The sequence below is a fragment of the Aristolochia californica genome, unplaced genomic scaffold, assembly GCF_029961685.1.
Source record: "Aristolochia californica isolate CCGP_79_NKW_82.1479 unplaced genomic scaffold, dmAriCali1.0.hap1 SCAF_10, whole genome shotgun sequence".
Lineage (NCBI taxonomy): Eukaryota > Viridiplantae > Streptophyta > Magnoliopsida > Piperales > Aristolochiaceae > Aristolochia > Aristolochia californica.
The window spans coordinates 23355913-23379954 of NW_027181771.1; the positions used below are offsets into that span (position 1 = coordinate 23355913).

The 24042-nt window shown below is 36.5% G+C and overlaps 1 protein-coding gene across 1 annotated transcript; it reads left to right on the forward strand.

Annotated features, from left to right (window-relative positions):
* Window positions 1–21823: 21823 nt before the first annotated feature.
* LOC137942931 (uncharacterized) lies at window positions 21824–23823 on the forward strand. The gene is made up of 2 exons (XM_068788652.1): window positions 21824–21844; window positions 23419–23823. The coding sequence occupies exons 1-2, from the start codon at window positions 21824–21826 to the stop codon at window positions 23821–23823; spliced, it is 426 nt and encodes a 141-aa protein (XP_068644753.1).
* The last annotated feature ends 219 nt before the right edge of the window (window positions 23824–24042 follow it).

The window sequence follows — 24042 nt, forward strand, 5'->3', positions numbered from 1 at the left end:
GCATGGGGTCGTCTGCTTTCTTCTTAATTCATGCATAAGTAACGTAATTGTATGTTGTCATAAAAATTATATCCATGAGGATCTTGAGACCGACACATTCATCCAATTTCTCATGTGGAATGATCCTTCTTAACTAAGTTATTTTGGTCGGTACTAATTAATTTAGCCCCAAAGGTTCTAGCTAACTACTATCTGAAACATAAATATGCCTAAAGGTATTTATTTATCATGCGTTGTCTCAAGTATATCTAGTTGAACTTTCTTAACTACATTATTTTGGAGAGTACTAACTAATTTAGCCTCAAGGATATTGGCTAACTACTATAAGAAACATTCATATGCCAAAAAGGTATTTATTTTGAATGCTTTCTCACAAGTAAAGTATATCTAGCTTTAAAACTGATTTGCTAACATAGAGTTCATTGCTTCGAAGATTCTTTTGTGTGATTAAAGGCGTACATAGAACTGATATTTGGTATCACCCACAACTATGATTGCTTGGAAGACTTGTGCACGTAACCACCCCCGAAGGAGGGACCTCAACCACCGCATACTCATTTGATTTTTTTATCTTACTTTGACCAAAACTTAGTGGATTAAAATTTGATTTGGAAGGGTTAGTATTTAAGTGTCACTCAGACAATTTTGAATATAGAAGTACCAAATTTCCATATCCTAAAGATTGATTTGGAGATTTAATTCAACAAGTAAATATATTATAAGATCGGTGGTACACATGATTTACTTGCATAGGGACTTCGATGGTTAATTAAGAAAATTAGATACTTCATTTATTTAGTAGTATTTATGGCCAACTCAAAAGGATGAATTGCCTTTGACACTTTATCCAAAAATCTACAAAGTATATGTACGCAATTTTTCTTTTGCCTTATTTAGTATGCATTTCTATCTCAATATGCATGGTCTAAGATGTGTACTACATGTTGAGTACGGTATGTCTTGTCTTGAATTTTTCAAGAGAGCAAATTTAAATGGTTTTATCAATCAATTTAAACCAAGACGATGTAATCCATATGTTGTGCCCTTTTGGAATTGATAATATGGGTCAACAAAAAGGGGGCAATTCAATGAAAATTAGTACAATAGTAAGTATTATATTATTTCCATATATCTTGCATTAAAGGCCAGATTGAGCTACCGTAATGCAAGTTTCTCAAGAGTGTGCTTGCTTTGTTGAGCGTATGCCATTTGGAAATTTTTTTTATCAATGTTGCAAATGATAGAGGTGGATGACACATTGACTTTACTTTAAGAGAAATTGACTGAATTGCCTTGTTATGTGAAATAGATAACTTCTTCTCTCAAGTATCTGCTTTCTCCATCTAGATACTCAAAATGGAGTTGTATTTTCTATGCAAGCTACCAGTTTGCAAGCCGCCTAGGAGTGTGATTGTCGTGTCGAGGTCTTTGATGTTTTCTGTATCGACTGGAAGTGACTTCAAGATTTTGAACCACTGTGGAGAATGAAACTTCTTTGCTTCAAATTGTTTTTAGAATTTTGGTGATAAACCGGGTCCTCTTGTTAGGAAACTCAAGAGTTTTATCTTCACTCAACTTTTGCTAGAAAAAAATATTCCTTTTTGACTAAGAAGAGAAAAATGCAATGACAAGAACACAAAGTTTGCATTGTCCTTCTTTCGACCAATGTGTTGGATCGAATGACTCTGATACCTTTTTTTTTCCTATTTTTTTTCTATGCTTAATTCACTCTTCACGGGCATTAAAGCTGCGAGTAAAATCTCAGGCACTTGCTTGCTACTTTTCTTGGACATGATTTCTAAACATTTTTTAAAAAAATTTCTATATGTTGATTTCCTATTTCACTGATTGGTAATCCAATATATAGATGATCTACAATTAAGGTATATATTGTCTGATAAAATGGTAGGTTTTTTAACTTTTATTCTTAATTTGAACTGTTTTTACTTCGTTCCTATGTGCTTTTAATTAATTCAAAATCGAAGGTCAATTTTAAAGTTCATGTTCACAATGAGCAATGACATTCGTAGAAGCAATTACATACAAAGTACACATAGGATTTTTAGGGTGGTTTAAAGTCCTTCTAGCTGATTGCGAGTCTACCCCCTCAAGATGTTTCATAATCTTAAGAAGCCACTAATCTTGGCTTGCCCAAAAACATATAAAACAAATCACCTCGAAGGCCAATTGCAATGTTGCCCACAAATGGACTTATGCAATTCAATTGACCATAACAACCAACTTACAATGATACTCCCTCAGATTTAACAACTAATTAGGCATACATGCCTAGACCCACAATGAGATTTTTCATCAATTGACAAGGTGGACCAGCACATAGATTTTCAACGACTCACTAGACACACCAATTTAAGACCCACAACGAGATTTTCAGCATCACCTACCTACACAAGGTTTTATGACTCGAACAACTGCAAACACAACTTCCCACCTTCAATTCTTTAGCCTCAATTTTTTTTTTCTTGAATAAATTGGGGGTGAGGATGGTCTTACCTAAGGAAGATTTGACCCAATTGTAAGTATTACTTTTTTACAATGTAACGCAATATTAATTATCTCTCAATAGGAAAATTTATTTAATCTTGGTACAAACAAATAGGTACATCTATCCAATGTAATTGGTAGTTTAAAATAGTCCTTAGTGACTTGATTTTAAAATGAAAACAACTCATAGTAGTCATTTATGATTTGATTTGAAAATATAGGCAGCAAAAGATGTGTTCATTTGAAAATATCGGCTCAATTTAAATATGGGATTGGCTTTTCAAGTCGGGGGATGTAAACAATTTAACTCAAAAATAATAAATTTCAAACTATAACCCATAAGTAGCATTATAAATTATAGTGAATGATTTTTCAAAGTGTACTTAGCACCAGTTCATTGTACTCAACCAATTATCATTGATATATCTCAAAGTATATAAATGTAAATACTTGGATTTGAAATTCTATCCCAAAGTTTCAATACTTAGTAAAAGCCATTTCAAATGCCCCAATAAAAATAACATATAGGCATGCATTAATATGATATGAAAATAGAGGAGGTTGTAAAACTAATTTCAAATGGTTGTCAATAACACAACTACTCACAATGCAATGGTTGAATCAAATATGGTCTTAAAATCCCTTAGCACATGTTTAACTAACTGAGATTTAAGTATTAAAACGAACAACACATAATTTCTTAGCTCAATAAAGAAAACTATCAACCTTTTAAGCTAGCTTTGAAGGAGGCAAAAACTTCTTAAATCATGTGCAAGAGGTTAGGAGGCTTGGTTTTCATTGTGAGAAGAGAGAATTTCATTAGTGGCGAGTTTGGGTTAAAGAGCAAATTCTCCAACATTTATCAAAAAAAGTGAAAACAAAGGTCTAAAATTTATGAAAAAAATCAATAGTTCCTATTTTTACTACCGAACATATTATAGGTTACTTACATAATTTGGAAACATATAATTTTTGGATTTGGAACGATATTCAGGAAATTGAATTGTTACGACATGGCTTCCACAATGTTTCTTCTAATAGATTGATTTTGTAGTCGAATCCTCCCCAAAGTATGAATCCTCTCCGCCCTAGGTTCAACTCCTCTTGCTTTTGCACCCTATAAGGGTAGACTGATTTTTTTTTTTATTTCAGAACTTTTTAGTGCATAGAGTCAAATCCTTTTTGTTGTTTTTCACTCAGATGTGGTCAACTCCTTCGATGTTGTCGACTCTTACTATATGCACTTTAGTACAATAATCAACTCCTCCCACTACTGTTTTCCTCTGTTGTGGACTCAATAGCACACCAAGTCACACAATGAAGGAGGCAACAATGACTCACTCAATAGGATTTATTTCGTATATTACTTTGAGTAGGATTTATTTGTTATATTATTTTAAGTAGGAGTTACTTCTAATTACTGTTATATGTAGGGGCATTATGGGGAATTATTGTAACCCTAACCCTAAAACTCCATGACGTGATCTATTTAAGGGAATGGAATGATTGAAATAGCTAAGCTGTGAGATTTTAGAATAACCTAGTGATTTTATAATAACCTAGTGTAAACAGGTTGAGATCACCTCTTGATCTCGAGTTTAGGGTTTACTCCAAAAATCCAACCTATCCTTCACCATCCATTGCCATCCATCTTCACCCAACTTCATCCATCATCATCCATACTAAGAAGAGGAACTTCCTGCCCCTTTTTTGAGCCCAAAGAGAGGGTCTTCCCTGCTCATCAGTGTCAACAACAAGTAGGGTTCAATTCCCTCTTGACAAGCAGCAAAAAGGGAAGAGTCCTAGTTCTTTCACGTGAAGGATTAAAGCAACTCTTCTTGTTGGGGAATCATCATGGAAATAGAGCAAGAACAACCATCAACGTGAGCCAAGGTTGCTCCCTAAGCTAGGCTTTCAAATCTTAGCACGAGTTGCATCAAATCAGGGTTGAAACCCTGATTTACGTGAGCAAGAACAGGTATTCTTCCATTATCTCTCCACCTGAATTAATTCCATTCTAGCTATAACTTTAGTACTAGAATGAGTTCGTAAAAAGGGGGACTGATCACTGGTGGAAGATTAGCCAAAGAAGGGATCTTTAAGCCTCCTTACCGAGTCCAGCAACTCAGTACCAGTGTTGGATTCATAAATCCCACGCCGTGTTACTCGAACCATGACCCGGGACCGTAACAACTTGGTATTAGAGTAGGGTAACATGGGGGATAATTTCAGCAATGAAGAAATCCAAATCAGGATACAAAAGATAGAAGATAGCCTTGAAATAGCACAATCAGTGTTGGGGAAGGTTTGTGGTTTGGAAAAAGAGATGAGCCGAGTCATCAACATGCTAACGGAGTTGAGGGCAGAGAGACATCAGAGTCCAGAGGTGAGAGAGGTTGCTCATCCATATCACAGAAGAGGGGAATAGTGGCCTGGGCGCACTACTGTCCAAGGACCCCAGCATGGAGGCACAGTTCCAAGGTACACTAAGTTAGAGTTTCCCTCTTTCAATAGTTCAGTTGATCCCTTAATTTGGTTGCATAGATGTAAAATTTTTTTTTTGAACCAAGGGACTACTGAATGGAATAAGGTGCAACTAGCCTCGGTCCATATGACAGATGAAACCATGTTATGGGTTACTCAAGTAGAGAAAGAGAGACCAGGGATGACTTGGAGAGAATTTAAAAATCTATGCACAGTTAGATTTGGCCCTTCTGCCAACAACAACCCCCTGGGAGAGTTACTCCTATTGCGACAAATTGGTTCGGTGGAACAATATCAAAAACTGTTCCAAGAAAAGTTGGCTCATGCTGGTGAGAGGGTATTGGTTGACCAGCAGGTCTCCCTATTCATAGTGGGTCTCAATGAGTATTTATGGCTAGAGGTAGAACTCCTTATGCCTACGGATTTAGCTTATGCAATGGAACAACGACAACAGTTGCAACAATGTAAGCCGGGTTGGTCAGGTGAGAGGAAAACTTCCTCCACGTGGCAAGGGAGCCGCTCTAATTCATCTCAGGGAGCATCTTCGGGTAGCCCGATCGAGACACTCCGACTATGAAAGGCGATCCACCCTAGTAATTCCCCACCAAGCTTTATAAATAAATTAATGAGTGCGGAGATGGCAGAAAGGCGGTCCAAAAATTTATGTTATAACTGCGATGAGCAGTATCGGGTAGGACACCAATGTAAACGATTATTTTGGGTCGAGGTGGAGGATTCAGAGGATCCAGAGGAGCCAGAGGATATTATTGAGGAGGAACCATCGGAGATATCCTTGCATGCTATTACTGGCCAGAAATCGCCTAATACAATGCAAGTTTGAGCTCATGTCATCGACCGAGAACTGGTGGGACTAGTCGACTCAGGGAGTACACATAATATTTTGAGTTTCACAACCGCATAGCATCTCCAGCTCCAGATACACACTCATCTGACAGCCACCGTCTCAGTGGCCAATGGCGAGAAGGTCCCTAGCTATGAGATTAGTAAGGCGGTAAATTTTTCCATTGGCTCTACTTAGTTTAATGCTGAATTTTTTGTTATTCCCCTGGCGGGATTTGATATGGTATTAGGCATTAAATGGTTACAAACATTGGGGCCCATTCTATGGGACTTTTCAGCTTTAACCATGAGCTTTGATTTGGCTGGGAGTTGGGTGCTCTTACAGGGCTGTCAGGTGGACAGGGCCCACCGCATGCACACTTTGCAGACACATGAACAGCCTGACAATACTAATGAGGGTCTGGTTGAGGAGTTCTTTGACCTTTTCTAGGAGTCTTGGGGTTTGTCTCCCATGAGGCACTGTGACCACAAGATCTATCTGAAACCAGGATCTGAGGTAGTGGTCGTGCGACCGTACCGTTACCCACACCTTCAGAAGGACGAGACAGAGCGTCAGTGCCAGGATACGTTGAAACAGGGTCTTATTCGTCCCAGTCGCTCCCCGTTCTCTTCACTCATCTTACTTGTGAAGAAACATGATGGGAGATGGAGGTTCTGCATGGATTACCGGGAGTTGAATGTGCAGATAGTAAAAGACAAGTTTTTGATTCCGGTAGTGGATGAGCTCCTGGATGAGTTACATGGGTCATGGTTATTCACTAAACTCGACCTCCATTTGGGATACCATTAGGTCCGGATGCACCCCTCTGATATCAAGAAGACGGTGTTCCACACGCACCATGGCCACTTTGAGTTCGTTGTCATGTCGTTCGGGTTATCCAATGCACCCTCCACTTTTCAAGCTTTGATGAATGAGGTATTTAGCCTTTATCTTAAAAAATTTGTTCTTGTATTTTTCGATGATATTTTGATATATAGCAAGTCGGTTGAGGAGCACTTGGCACACTTGAGGATTGTTTTCGACTTGTTACGAGCACATCAGCTCTATTTGAAACATTCCAAGTGTTCTTTTGTGGCTTCACATGTGGGGTATCTGGGACACATTATCTCACATGAGGGGGTCACGGTGAATCCTGAGAAGATCCGAGCTATTCACGAGTGGCCGCAGCCACAGTCGTGTTCTGCATTACGGGGTTTTTTGGGTCTTGCGGGCTACTACCACAAATTTATTCATAACTATGGGCCAGTGGCAGCACCATTGACCAGTCTACTCAAGAAAAAATCCATTATTTGGAATGAGGAGGCCACCAAGTCGTTTGTGGCACTCAAAGCTGCCAATCCGCGCCAGTATTACAACTACCCAACTTTGACAAATTGTTCGTGGTAGAGTGCGACGCTTCGGGCATGGGTATTGGGGTCGTTTTACAGTAGATGGGCCCTCTGAGTATTTTAGCAGACAGTTGGCAGTCCGTCATCACAAGCTGGCAGCCTATGAGCACAAATTGATTGGGTTGGCAGAGGCGGTCCAACATTGGAGGCCTTATCTCTGGGGCTGGGCTTTTCTCATACGCACTGATCACTACAACCTTAAATTCCTACTAGAACAGCATTTGACGACGTCGCCACAACAACACTGAATCAGTAAGTTGTTGGGGTTTGACTTCTAGGTGGAATATTGTGTGGAGAGATTCAATAAGGTGGCAAACGCCTTGTCACGGTGTTTTGAGGATCAACAGTTGGTCTATTCGATCAGCCGGCCGAGATTTCTCATTGTGGACTTGGTGAGAGACGCACATGCCACTGACCCTGCACTACAGGGACTGCATCAGAAGATTTCGGAAGGGATAATGAATTTGAAGTGGTCCATCCAGGATTCACTTATTTATTACGAGTAGCGGCTTTGCCTTCCACCTGAGTCCGAGTTGATTCTAGCTATTCTCTCGGCCTACCATGACAGTACACACGAGGGGATACAAAAGACCTTGCACAAAATTCGAGCTGATTTTTACTGGCAAGCCATGAAACCCTCTATTGTGACTTATGTGGGCGACTGTCAGGTCTACCAGCACAACAAAGCCGAGCACTTGAGTTCAGCAGGTCTTCTCCAGCCTCTGGCCCTTCCTAACCAGGTTTGGGCCGATATTTTGATGGATTTTGTGGAAGGTCTACCTCTGTCCTCCGGCAAATCCGTACTTTTCGTGGTGGTTGATAGATTCTCCAAGTATGGACATTTTATACCGCTGGCTCATTCTTATACAGCAACACGTGTTGCTCAGACTTTCCTGGATTAGATAGTCCGTTTACATGGCATTCCAGAATCCATTGTGAGTGACAGAGATGCAGTTTTTATGAGCACCTTTTGGCGGGAACTTTTTCGCTTGAGTGGGACTAAGTTGAAGTTCTCCTCCACTTATCATCCACAGACAGAAAGACAGACAGAGGTGGTGAACTGCACCATCGAGATGTATCTACGGTGCTTGGTGGGTGATCGTTCGCAGCAATTGGTTCAATGGCTTTCGTGGGCCGAAAACTGTTACAACACTTTGTTCCACTCTGCCTTGCAAGCCATTCCTTTCTGGGTTATATATGGCCGGGGTCCACCTCACCTTCTCTAGTACAACCTAGGGTCCACCTGCATGGACGTGATTGATCAGGCGCTCATGGACAGGGATCTACTGCTACAGAATATCACAGAACGGCTTTGACGCGCCCAAGCTCAGATGAAGGATGTCTACGGCAAAGGCCACCGTGAGGTCTCTTTTGAGATTGGGGAGTATGTGTGGCTATGGCTCCAGCCCTACCGTCAGCAGTCTCTTGCGGGACCTCCACATCATAAGCTCTCTCCCCGATTTTTTTGACCAGTTCTCATTCTTCGACGCGTGGGACCAGTCGCCTATCAACTCAAATTACTGGACATGGCCAAAATTTATGATGTGTTTCATTTCTCTCTTTTGAAGCCACATTCCGAGGCACAACCTACATCCGCTCCATTCCTACCACCGGTTGATCATGGCAAGGTTATTCATGACCCAGCCGCGGTGTTACACGCGCGGTTGCCCAATGACCATCGGGAGATTCTCGTTCAGTGGAAGGACACTGACCCCAACGCTGCCACATGGGAACGTGTCGACATCTTCAAACTGGTCTACCCACCTTTTGAGCTTGAGGACAAGCTCTTTCTCCATGGGGAGGCAGATGTTGTGGATTCAATAGCACACCGAGTCCCACGACGAAGGAGGCAACAACAACTCACTCATTAGGATTTATTTCTTATATTACTTTGAGTAGGATTTATTTCTTATATTGTTTTAAGTAGGAGTTATTTCTAATTAGTTATATGCAGGGGCATTATGGGGAATTATTGTAACCCTAACCCTAAAACCCCATGATGTGATCTATTTAAGGGAAATGAATGAATGAAATAGGTAAGCTTTGAGATTTTAGAATAACCTAGTGTAAATAGGTTGAGATCACCTCTTGATATCGAGTTTATGGTTTACTCCAAAAATCCAACCTATCCTTCACCCTCCATTGCCATCCATCTTCACCCAACTTCGTCCATCATCATCCATACTAAGATGAGGAGCTTCTTGCCCCTTTACCGAGCCCAAAGAGAGGGTCTTCCCTCCTCATCAGCATCAACAACAAGTAGGGTTCAATTCCCTATTGACGAGCAGCAAAAAGGGAAGAGTTCTGGTTTTCCCACATGAAGGATTAAAGCAACTCCTCTTGTTGGGGAATCATCACAGAAATAGAGCAAGAACAGCCATCAATGTGAGCCAAGGCTGCCCCCTAAGCTAGGCCTTCAAATCCAAGCACGAGTTGCATCAAATCAGGGTTGAAACCCTGATTTACGTGAGGAATAACAGGTATTCTTCCATTATCTCTCCACCTGAATTAATTCCATTCTAGCTATAACTTTAACATTGGAATGAGTTCATAAAAAGGGAGACTAATCACTGGTGGAAAATTAGCCAAAGAAGGGATCTTTAACCCTCCTTACCAAGTCCAGCAACTCAGTAACAGTGCTAGATTCTCAAATCCCACGCCGTGTTACTCGATCCATGACCCGGGACCGTAACATGCTCACTCTATCATGACATGAGGTCGATTCCTTCCATAGTGGTCAACTCTTCTTGCTCCAATTTCACCACATGCTTGACTCCTTAATTTTGTCTTTTCATTTTAGGCTTTCATTTTTTTTCACTGATTATGCTTGATTTTTATAGATGGGTTTGACTGCTTCGACTATTGGCACTTCAATTTTTATTTCTTCCTATATGCTCATCTCCTTTTGCTCATTTTATTCTTCCTACCTTTTTTGGACCGGTTGTTTCCTAAAAAAATGATTCTTCCTTTGTCTTTTAAGTCAAATGGTGCTACTAGATGTTGATGGTGTGCTTTCTAGTATGAGTAAATTTCTTCCCTTTTCTATGGATCATTGAAATGGGCCATGGTGGATCGAACGAATATGCTGTTAGAAATTTTTTTAAAGGGTTTTTTTTATGCGCCTCATACTTAACATATATCATTAGTAATATTATCTTAATAGGGATCTTGGGGCCAACACAATATATAAAATCATTTACTCTTTTCTGATTATATACTTTTTACTCCCTAGCTTGAACATGATTGTGTCCCATTCAAGTAAACAAGATTTCATGCAAAGGCTACATGTTTAGACATAATTCAACTTACATTCAAATCATACAACCTAAGTAGGAGTGTGCTTGTCGGAAGTTTATATCTTCAATTGAGTTGCTCTAACTTCTTATGCTATAGGAAAATTAATGTTTCTCAAATTTTTTTCTTCTCCATGATTTTTTTTGAGATAAGTATATATTTCTCGATGAAATTTGAATGTTGTCAAGAAAAAGATTCCCACTAAATGGAGAGAACCAATTATTCTCAATGAAATTAAAAAATCACCAAGATATTCTAGTCGAAACTATCCTGTCAATAATAAGCTAGGAAAAAAATGAAAAATAATTCAGTTACTCTCAAATAAATTCAAAGTTTAACAAAAAAATATATTATTTTTGAAAAATTATTTTGCCAAGAACAAGAGGGGAAATTAAAAATAAAAATATTCACTTATTCTCAAAGTAATTAAAAAATCACCGAGAAATATATACTATTCACGACAAAAAAAACCTCGAGAATAAGTTAGAGAAAGACAAAACAAAAATATAAACTAATTATTGGAAAATTTTAAAAATCTCTTAGAAATATATGCTATTCTCGGTCAAATAATTTCACCAAAAAAAAGAAGGGAAAATAAAAATAAAAAATCACTTATTACTAGTGAAATTAAAAATCTTTGTGAAATATATACTATTCTTAGAGAAGTAATTTCTCTAAGAAATAGTTAGGAAAAAATAAAAAATATCCACTATTCTCTATGAAATAAAAAATCATTGAGAAATATATTTTTTCTCAATGAAATAATTTTGCCAAGAATAAGTAGGAAACATTAACAACAAAAATTAATTGAGAAATATCTACTTATTATTGATAAAATTCAAAAATTCTGGTAAATATATGCTATTCTCGATAAAACAATTTCATTTAAATAAGTAGAAAAACAAAAACATTACAGAGAAATATTCACATATTCTCAGCGAATTTCAAAAATATCAAGAAATATATATTATTCTAGATGGAATAATTTTATCGAGAATAAGTAGGAAAAAAATATAATCACAGATAATTAATCACCTATTCTCACATATAGTTATATTTAACATTTCCTCTTACTACCAACATAGTGCTATATAAGTCATTAATCAAGTATAATAGTGCTTTTATGTGAAACGAGATAAGATTTTTATCAATGGAATAAATAAAACAATTAAAATTAGAATTTAAATTTTCATTAAATATTATTATAAATTATTTGTTGTATTTTAAGAAAATATTTAATTAAAATATTAAAGTTAAATTAAAAAATTAAATGATCAATCAACTTAATTTGGTTAACATAAAATAAAAATTAATTAATATATTTTAATTAAGTAATTTATTTGATATTATTAATTTTTTTCAATTATCCTTATATATAATCATTTTGATAAAAACTTTTTCTATAGATTTTCTTAAAATAGAAAATAGAAATTAATTAGTGAGATACACATATATTCTTTGTATATTGATGGAAATACTTTCAAAGTTAGAAAAAGTAAACTATAAACTAAATATAACTATTTGGTTCGCGATTTAAATTATTAATTAGTGAGAGTATAATAATTTGCATGATCATATTGATGCACATTATAAATTGATCAAGTCATGTTAATGTAATATGACTTGTGAAGTGACTAATTGAGTTATTGATCAAGTAATTAGTTAATATCAATTATTAAATATAATTTATTATATAATTACATTATTATCTCATAGATGATTTATTCTTATCCCAATGTTACATAAAATATTTTTAGGTAATTATTAAAATAAATAAATTAAAGACTTGGTTATTATTAATAATCGCCGGGAACCTTTTGTGCGATTTATGGACACTAATTAATAGTGAAAAGTTAAAAAAAGAAGAAGAAGAAATCTTTTGTATAAACATTTGGACTGTGATTGGTCATATTTATTTTTATAGAAAACTAGAAAAAGCCATACAAGGGTTTTGTTAGGCCTAAGCTATGTAATCATGTGATACTAAGAGAGCAGTAAAATTGTGATGTAGTTCTGAGAGGGAAAGAGCCACGATGGTTACGAGTGTTAGGGTTTACTTTAGCTTTTATATTCCGTTGCAATTTTGTAAAAATATTTCTAATAAGGAACAACCTTTGGATGAAGTTAATTGTGATCGAACGGTAATGGGAGATGTAGCGCACTCGATCATCTCATTAGATATAAGTCAGCAGTTTGATTGACTGCTATAACTGCATTTTTTCACATAACTTTTGTAAGCATTGAATTGGACCTAATCTTACCCAGTTCAATTATGATCGGACCAATGGGTCAAGTTCAGTTCTAACAGCACTCGTCCATGTGGCTGTTTGCCTAATGGCACTTTTTGCTTCCATCCTGAAATGGTTGCTGACACAGCAACATCTGTCACGCTCCGTTGTCAGGTTTGCATTGTTTGTTACCATCAAAAATGCGTAAACAAGAGTTATATAAAGCAGGAGAGACATAAGAATAATGAGAGTAGAGGGAAAGAGAATCAAGAGTATTTTATCTTTCCTTTCATCTTTTTCTTCTTTTACGTTTTGTAAAGAAATTGCAGCAAAGAAGAGGAACAACATAGCTATTCAAAGTTGTGATCCTCTTTTTTTCTAGGAGATTGGATTACTGTACTGCAATCGATCCATTTGTAAGCCTTTTTCTCATTCATTCAATCTGTTTAAAATGTGCAATTCTGATGCTCTCACTATCGCTATTTGAATCCTCTTTGTTTTTTTTTTCTTTAGTGGTGCTTTCTTAAATCATTTGAACTCTATTTAAGTTCGTTTTCTTGCTTATAATAGGTAAACACGACGGGGTCCTGACAAGAATTTTATTGGAGCTCCACTATTACCTAAGATATTGACAAGTTCAACTATCCAATTTTTCAAATTGAAATGCTCAACCCAACCGGTATAGATGCTGAAGTGGTTGGGTTGAACATTCAATTTGACAAATGTGATGGTTCAAGGTAGCAGCTGGCTGGGTTGAGCATTCAATTTGACAAATGTGATGGTTCAAGGTAGCAGCTGGCTGGGTTGAGCATTCAATTTGAAAAACTTGAGTTCTAGTGGTTTACATCCATGGATAGATCAAAGAAGAAATCGAGGTCAAGGATGAGCATCTTAGTAATTTCATTCAGGGAGGGGATGTCTTTGAAAATTGGCTTGTCAAAAAATCTACCCTTCTACTCAAGACTCTTCAAGTTTGGCTTACTTATTTTCATCTCTTGGGCCGAAGATGATCAATCTTCACTACTTTCACTTTTTAGAGATTTCACTCCCTTGAAATCGTAATGAGGCTCCTTCATGCATTAGGTAAAGTTGAATGTAGATATTGATGGACAAGAAATAAGAGTATGTGATGACATCGAAACATGACTCCACTATTAATCTCTTCAGTGACTTCAGGGAGTCGTGGTAACTTAAAGTCAAGTCAAATTATCTCACCTAATTGAACACCATTAAGGGTCATACCATAGAGAACAACACTTCTTAGGGCTTGGAAACCTTTGAAATCATGCGGAGAGGCTCGACTATGCACCAAGTTAAGTCGAGAGATAATATTGATGGACAAGAGAACAAAGAGTTTGGCATTCCTCATTTATTCATCCCCCACCTGATATCATCATCATCTGTCGTGTTGGAGTGCCTTACACTTCCACTCAAATCAAGCACAAGCTCTCCAACTCCTTTGACTTTGAGATTTGAGTCCCTTGAAATCGTAATGAGGCTCCTTTTTTGCATTAGGTTAAGTTGAGTGAAGATATTGATGGACAAGAGAACAAACAGTCTAGTTTTTTGAATTTCTTCATCCTCTGATAATCATCAAGTTCAAACTACTTAACCCCACTCAAATCAAGTTCAAGCTCCTCAACTCCTATTGTAGACAAATCAATCCACATCGAGAGATTAAATGAGTAGCTCTCATCGGGATCAAAGAACAGATGAATAATATTGTCTCACAGGTTGCTGATCTTGTTGGTGTTGTTTATCATACAAAGTCAATATTTTGTAACTCCCCTAATTCTCAAATAAATTGTAAAGAAAAGTTTTCAGTGTATAATAATGAATCTTCTCTGGGGTTAATATTTGTTCCATAACTTCTCTCCTCAATAGGATTGTTTGCTGCATTGAATTTTGTTTGTTTAATTTATTTCCTTTTTAATTTTCTTCTAGTTAATTTACTAATTTTTATCTTGCTAATTAATTTTATCTATCGTCCCTTTGATTGAAGTAATTGTCTCTTTCATAACCCTCTTTTATTTTTTCTCTCCCCTTCCTCTTTTCCTTGTCATTTTGATCTCTTTTCCTAGAATTATGGTAATCCAAGAGCTTGTAACATAATAGTCATATTTTCTCTTTCTCACTTGAAATGAGGACGAGGTTGAGAGAAAATGAAATGAAGTGGAGACAAGGTTTAGAGAAAGGGGAATGGTTGGGTTTCAGGGTCAAGCTTTAGTATCGGAATTTAGGTTTTCAAGAACTCTACAAATCCTACTTGTGCCCACCCCTAGGATTAGATATAGCGAGGAGAGGAGTAAACGTGTAAATAGGGATTTCAAATTTGTTAGTGATATTAGTCCTCTCTAATAACATGAAAAGGATAAATAAAATTGGTCTACATGGAAGAATGGTTTGTCAATGGGAAGGGAACCAACCCATTGATAGTACATATGTACTAACAAATCTCACAAGCTATTAGCAAAAACTCCTAACCATATATATCCAACGTACCCTTACATCAAAATGTAATACCCTAATTAAAATTATAAAATACTATTTTATACCTAATAAAAAGTAAAACTTCCCAATGGAGCTTCTTTGAAAGACATACAAATGACTCCAAGGCATTAGTGTATACAATGTAATCCTTAATGTTTGTATTATAAGATGAGCAAGGAGATTACTAGGGGTAAGTAAAGTTTAATAGGGTAATTTTTGGAATTTGGATGCCAAGCATGAGAAAGGGAGGGGGGTGCCACCTTCAGGTTAAATGGGAAAATTTTTGTTAAGAAAAGCCAAAAGGTTGGTTAATGTAGGAGTTTTAGGGGGTCAGTCTTAATTTCTTATTAGGCATTTCATAATTCTTATTTGATATAATCTCTAGTTTTTTATTTGATGTATTTGAGTCTGAATTGAAGTAGGAATTGCCATATTATTGCAAGGGTACTAATAAAAAGTCTCAAAAAGATTTCAAACACCCATATAAATAAAAGGACCAACCAAAGCAATGCTGAAAGGTTTGGCCAAAAGGGTAAGTGAGAGTCAAATAAATGACGATAGGAGAAAAGAATGCCAAAGGCTAATGGGTAATGAGGATGATAGGGTGTGGAAGTTGGGTTCACTATGTGTTTTATTTTTGCAAGAAATTCAAATCTTCATTAGAATAACCAATGATGACAACAATCAGTAAATAATGAACCCAAGGCAAGCAATTGAGGAGTTTTTCTTCAATAAGAATGTCTCAATCAAAGAGACACAATAGTAGCAAGACAAATGGGCCAATGCCCAAATAACCGGTAAATAATGGAAGTCCTTAAGAGTAATAAGGACACATGAAATAATTCATAGCGAGTTCATCCTTGAATAAGGAAGATATGAACCTAGACCAGTATAACACAAGAAGAGAGCAAGTAGACCGATTCAGGTTGGGTCGTGGTCGAGTTAACCCGGTCCAAGTTTGGTGTCATCATTTCCGATAGCAGCAACAGAGCTGGTGCTCAGGAAATAACCCATGAACAGAATCAGTATGCAAACCTAATAGATTAATTAGATTAACTCGGCAGAGTCTGGTGTTGTCGTCTCTTGTAACAGCGACGGAGTTGACACTCGAGAAATAACCAACTCGAAATGAGTAAATCACGCATATCACTTGGTAGGCAGCAATAACCAAATAACAATCAGTTGAGTCATATGAAATATTTCCAAACAAAGCAATGCTATCAGAGAGATCGTAAAGAAAAAATGAGAGAAAACTGACTGTCACATTGTCGTGATCTTTCCGAACAAAGGAATATCAAATATTTTTGGAAACAACTAGATATCTTCCCGAATAGAGCAAATATATTCTCGGAAATCAGAGTAAAAATGGAATGAATCGGAAGATCAGTAATGAAGTTCCGAAGATACCAAAAGATCACTTTTGAGCATGAACAACAAAGCCAGGAAGGAATATCATTTTCCATGTGATCTCATAAGAGAAGAAACGATGAATCAAGCAATATTTTTCAGCCAAAAACGGATCCAAAAACATTTCAGCAAGTCTTGTTGAACGAAGATATCTTCCTTTGAAGCAACAACGTTTTCAGAATGACACACTAGTGCCTGACTATCTGGTGAAGCAATTTTTGGAATGGAATATGAAATGCCAGTGCTCGAATAACATTACTAGACAATTGGTCATTCCCATATGAAGAATAGTAAGTTTCCAGAATTAATATTGAAGATGGCATTGATAAAACCAACCACGCTTTGCCAGCTAATGTCCAACCGAGCAAAGAAGCCAGCCTCCAATGATCAATAGATGTTGACGGAAGATGACAACAACTTTCGTCCAATGAGTTTGGTAGAGATATCAGAAGCCAACAGTCGATTTACCGAGTGATGGAAGATTTGTTGGAAGTGATCAACTGCCGAGCAATGGAGGAGCAAAGACTTCTCTTTAAACACTGATCAAAGGATGAGCAATGGAGGTACGAGACTCAGAGATCAGACACCGATGCTATGACAGATAATGGAAGAGCATCTTCTTCTCCAAAAGATAACGATCAAGAGAAGAAGAAAAACAACGGCCTATGCCGCTGAGATAGCAGCTTCTCCAAAAATATTTTCTCCCCTGGTATCAACACCTATGCTTTCTGCATATCAACAAGTAGTGCAGAAGAAATAAGGTAGTCTCTCTAATGAAAAAAAAGGCACCATCCAAGCCAAATAGAGAGGATTGGTAATGGCATAGTAATGCTAGGCAGCAGGAGAAAATGAGCAGTGCTGGAAGGAAGACAAGCCAATTAGGAGGAGACCATGGTTCCAACAATTTGTCCACTAGCATTGGAATGAGTAACATAAGGAAAATGAAGTTTTCAACAACAACAACAACAACAGAGATGATCGACAATATCAAAACGAAATTCCAGCAACGATGAGAAATGAAGCAGCATTATGACCAACGAAAAATAATGGGTTTCTAGAATCCTGAAAACCATAGCTGTGAGTCTTGAAAATCAATGCATTGATACCATGTTGATTTTCAAGACTCCATGGATTACGCTATGGACAAAAGGAGAGAAGGCATGTTGGGGAGAAAACAAGAGAATGAGATTATGGACTTGTGTCCAAACCCTCCCCTTGAAGCACTATTTACAAATGAATAAAAGTATAATAATATAATTATGCCCTTCACCCTAAAAGAGTGAAAAAGAGACAAAAAACATAAACTAATCAAATCAGTGCCACCACAATTATATCATATCTTCCAACATAAATAGATGCCCATTGTACTCAAATTTCAACAAGTTAGTGAACTTTTCTCTTTTCCAAAAATTGAACAACCCCAACCTTATAAATAAAACGAGGTTAGAAATCTAATCCCACTTTCATCTTCCTTCCGTTTCCCTCGACTCCATCTTATTCAAAACAATATTTAGGTTTTCAAAAACCAACTCAAGCTTGCAAAAGTTCCAAAAGTAGAAAATTGACCCTTACCCACATGTGTTTCTATTTCCTTGACCTTGTTCTCAACCAAAATCTAACCCTCACTCCAAACATGACCTCTAAACCCCACCTTGGTCAATTCCAACCCTGCTCATTTTATTTTCCCACAACCATGTTTCTTGCCTTGTGTGGTCAAGGCCATGTTTTCAAAAACCCAATTCTGAGCCGCAACCCTAAACCCTAAACCTTAAATACAAATAATAAATAAAATTAATGCGTAAGTACAATATGCATCAACTAATACATTATACATATAAAAAATACATTCATGATATGACAATTTGTATCATGAATACAGAGAAATCCTCTCCTCCTTGCTCATCCATTCCATTCTGAATTAATTTTTCTGAAATTCAAAATCTTAATCCCAACATAATGGTAGAAACAAAAATAGTATTGGGCATTAACAAAGTTCCCATTATGAATAAACAAAAATAGTGTATAATTTTTAATAAATAGTCAACAATTTGAATTTGAATGTTTTAATGATCTATCGCATGCGTCCCATTAAGAAGGTGAAACAAAAAACAAACGCCTGCATGATCCAATGAAGGCACGCTGGTTTATCTTCCTCATTCACAGATGAAAAACTGCCCTGAAGTGGAAAATACGGAAGAGAGGAGAAACACTGCTAAAACAGAAAAGAAAGAAGAAGAATGGGGAAAAAAAGATGAAACGAAAAATAAATAGACGAGAGAAGAGCAAAGAGACTAACGTGTGGGAGTCAGAGCTGAGTGTGCCGAGACGATGATTAGATGAGCAGCGACTTACAGCAGCAGAAAGACGTTCGCTCGGCAGATTTTCGCAAAAAGTCATAGTCAAGATCGAAACTAATTGAGTTTAACCGAAATCGGTTCCAACTTGTCAAACGGAAACCGCAATTGGGTTCTGCAATTTTGTCATTATCCCTTTCATTTCTTTGAAGATCCAAAATCAATCTGATTTTCTGTTATCTCTCGGATTTTCACTCAACTCTTATTTTGCTTAAGAGGTTGAGGGGGTGAGAGGAAGTAGTGAATCATCACTTCAATGCAGCAAACAATCCTGTTGAGGGAACAAGTTATGGAATAAATGTATAGCCCCGAGAAGATTCATTACTATACACAGAAAACGTATCTTTACAATTTTATTGAGAATTTGGAGAGTTACAAAATATTGATTTCGTATCACAAATAACACCAACAGAATATTCATTTGTTTTTTGAACCCTGTGAGAGCTACTCATTTGATCTCTCGAGGTGGATTGAATTGTCTGCAATAGGAGTTCAGTAGCTTGACCCTTTACCACAAGCTGGCATCCTTATCACATTAGTTGGAAGATCAAAAAGGACTCACAAAGGCATCATTATCTTATGGTCACATCCTAGAAGAGTTCTAGTTTGAGTAATGTTTGTCTTTTACCTATATTGAGTTATTTAATTATACTAGGACTTACCTTTAAGAGTTAGAGTTTGTGTGTAATTGGGACAAAGGTAATTTTATTGTAATTGGACTCTACTACCTTCCTCTATTATAAATAGAGGTTCATGTACTCTGGTTATAACAAGTCAATGAAGTATTTCTATTTTCTATAAATTCAACATGATGAAGGTGAGAAAATTTAATCAATCATGGAAGTTTTGAGAAGGCACTTCAACGCACAAGAACAAGTCTTCGAACCACCAACAGAGGAACAAAAAGAATTGCTTGAATTGAATCAGTGTGAAGACTCAAGTATACAAGGGTTTACATAGTTTTTCAAAATCCCACAAAAAGGAAATACAAAGGTCTAGAATTCCACACATTGAAGTGTCTTAGTGTCATCTAGGTGTCTTTACAAATTTGGACAAATCAATGGGTTGTTCCTTTCATTCTTCTTCTACGATTATTGGATCTTGATCTTCTTCACTTCAGTGATTCATTTGTCCTTGATTATCTCCCTTTTATTGAGTGATTTGTAGGGATAATTATTCTTGATTGATTTTGATTAATTGAGTATAATTTGTAGGGGAATCTTGAATAGCTAATTTTGCTTGTGGTGGGTCCCTCATGGGGTGATTGTAGGATAACAAATTATAAGAGATCCTTGAGGTGGCTGAGATTCATCCATGCATGAAGACATCCCCCTTTGCATGGCTTGCATGACTGAGAATAATGTCTCCTTTGCATGGGTGTGAACCTCTCTTCTTGTAGGTTTTCCATGGGCATGATTTCTATGTTCATGATTCATTCCTTGGGCATGTCTTTGATGTTCATATTTCTTCGTGTAACTTTAGGTTGTGCAGTAGACGGGAAGTGTAAGACTCAGGAGTAGAGATCCCCTTCCCAAGCATGTGTTTGCCACACTCACAAGAAAACAAATACAACTAAGAATTAGTTCCTATGGATTTTTCATCACATAGCTATCAACACTTGGCAATAGAGTTAAGACAGAGTTTGAAAAGGATTCGTTCAAAGTAATATTATAGGGGGTGAATAGGTTTACTAAAAAAGTATGAACTTTAAAACAATCTAGCATAATCTCATCCACAACACCAATATTGAAAGTGGTTCACAATCACTATTTTAGATTGTGGCTCTACGCCCAGGGATCTCTTACCTTGGAGTTAAAGGATCCACTATGTTAAGCCAAACGACATCTACAAATTAGAACCACATAGGTTCAATTACAACACCTTCCCCTAATAGTTAGTGGCTTATAGTTAACAAACTCTAAATAAAAAACCTATAACAACACTTTTTTCACACAAGGACTTACTAAAACAACAACAACAACAACAACAACAACAACAACAATAGCAACATCAACAACAATAGCAACATCAACAACAATACTTGCCCACATATGGACTTATGGAAACAACAACACCTGCCCAGACAAGGTCTTATGGCAATAGCAAATACTAGTCCACATAGATCTTATTACAAGAACAACACTTGTCCACATAGGGACTTACGACAACACTAAGTATAGATGCTTAGCAAGTTAAGACTACATAAATCTCTTGCTTTTCAATCAAGCACAATATGCCTCTTGATAGACAGATAGATCAATGGAACAACATAATATAATATAAAAAATACTTAAGTTATTCTACCAATAAGATTGGCACCACTATGTATAAAAATTAAAAGTTTACGATAATCTCTTCAAAGAGTTTTGATATCAAAATTCAAAACTCAGATAAAGTAATTTATCAAAACTCAAATCAACCAAACAAAGTACTAAAATAACTATGAATGTAAAAGAAAATACTTAGCTTGCTTGAAAAACTCAATTTGAAGACCTCCATTCTTCTAACTTCAGAGTATGGGACAAGTGGATAACAGAGTATGAATGTGAGGCACTTCAAATTCATGGCTAAGTGTTGAGCATAGGTTGACTCCTATGTTATTTTTTATGATAAAAAAATAAATTGATCTAACAATTTGAAAAACTAAGTATTCAGATATTTCACCTTCAAGAGTCAATGCATCTCAAGGTTTAAAACTTCACAACGATCAAGCCTACACAAGATCTTAAGCATCATTGAAGTACATCACTAGAAGAAGCACCCACGAGGAAGAAGACAACGAGAAGACTAGAGTTCAAATGTAAAAGTTAAATGTCCATACTCAGTCGCAATGTAAGAGAGTATTCCTAAACTCCCTTCGTTAAGTACAATTGTAAAATTGGAGCTTTAAGTCACAAAATGCATATAGATATGTTTAAGAACATCACTTAGAACTTGTTAGAGAACTTAGAGAAAAAACATTCTCATATTTTAAATGTCAACATAGTTGAACTGACACTGGAGTGATCAATCATCTAGAACTGTAGGGGCCAAAAATATAAAGCATGATTGAGAAACCAAAGTCGATTGATCCATCATCCAGAACATGACTATTTCATGCTAGAGAGTCTGATCAATCATCCCATTTGGATTGATTGATCAGTTCTACCCAGGCAAAAAATTTTTACATGGAATGATTGATTACCCCACTTGATTGATTGATCAGATAGAATCTTACCAATCAAACAGAATCTTGCAAGTCAGGGGCATAAAGCATGATTGATCATAGGAAATGCACTAATCGATCATATTTGTATTGCACAGTCAAAGGGAATTCTGATTGATCGATCATCCCCTAGTCAATGAATGAGTAACTTAACTTTTCTAGACCAACTGTAACATATTGATCAATCAGTCCATCGATCAATATGTCATTGTCTAATAGAAAAGTAGTTGTTATGATCAATTGATCGATTAGTCACATAACAATGATCGATCAATCAAAGTACTGATTTTTGCTAACGGGCAAAAAATGACTAGTTCGAGTTGGGGACGTTTTTAATACCCCACCAAACATTGTATTGAAAATTTTATTGAGCATTTATTTGAAAATATCCTAAGCATTTACTCTAAATCTTGCAAAATCTCTTAAAAATGCTTTAGAGTGAAGGAAAGAGTCATATTCTTTGAAATTTCACGTCTCTTTCTATCCCATCCTTGCTTTCATATAGCCAAGCTCCTTCAATCACTTCACATTGTGTTGCCAAGGAAGAGGAAGCTTGGATCTCTCAAGGAGATTGATCTCTCCAAGTAAGGGTGTACATTTTTCCTTTATATTTACTTAAATTTATGAAAGGTACATCTAGAACCTATAGAATCAAGATACAAAGGGCCAGCTAGAGCTAGAATCTAGTAGCAATCTCTTTAGAAGATTGGTGTTGTAAAATACATGTATTGAGCTACACGTGGTTTAAAGAAAACTGATATCTCTTTATGTAATTTTGGCTATTAAAGCTTTTGAATAGTGGAATTTCCCAAGCAATGGTTCTCTCGTAGTGAATACCAACAGGGGAACTTCAATAACAAATTTTTTTGTCTCCTATGGTGTGTGCATGTTTTGTTTTACATCGAATTACTTTTATGCATGATTTTTATTACACGTGCAACTTAATTTTAATTCAATATTCTCAATTCATCCTCCCCTTGAGAAGCCATTGGGGCAACAATTCGTATCATAGTGGGCCAAACACTTAATTGAAATCAAAATCCTCGTGATTTTGAAAAAAGAATAAATGGCATCTCAAGACAAATTGCTCCTTCCGAAAGAACAATATGCCAACTATCCACCTTTGTTCAATGGAAAAAAATATGGATATTAGAAGGTAAGAATGGAATTCTTCCTTCAATCTATGAATTTGGACATATAGCATGTAACCAAGAATGGTCCTTTTGAGCCTCAAAAACTTGAATATGGCCTTCCGATTGAAAATGAATTCAATGAGCTAACTAGGAAAGAGAAAGAGCAGCTCAAGACAAACTTTAAGGCCTTAAACCTAGAACCAAATGAGTTCAATAGGGTCCCCACATGTAAAATTGTCAAGAAAATTTGGGAAAAACTAAAGGTCACACATGACGGAATCACTAGAGTAAAAGACTCTAGAATTAGCTTATTGCTAGCCCAAGAAGATGAATTCAAAATGAAACTAGGTGAGTCAATAGCTGAGATGAACTCTAGGTTCACTCATATAATTTATGAGTTGAACATTCTAGGAGAAGAGATTTCCTTGTATAGACAAAATGACAAGCTACTCAAGGCACTTCCAAAGTTATAGGAGGGAAGGAAGATAACCGTGCATGAGAATGATAACTTTAGAACTATAAGCTCAGAGTAGCTACTTTGAATCCTTCTCACTTATGAGATGGAACCTCAAGATTTTGAGGAAGTGCAAGCTAAGAAAATTGCTCTTAAGACAAAGACGAGTGTTGAAAGTAACTCTAATGAAGAAAGCTCTGATGACGTAAGTTTCATCACTAGACATCTTTAAAGAATC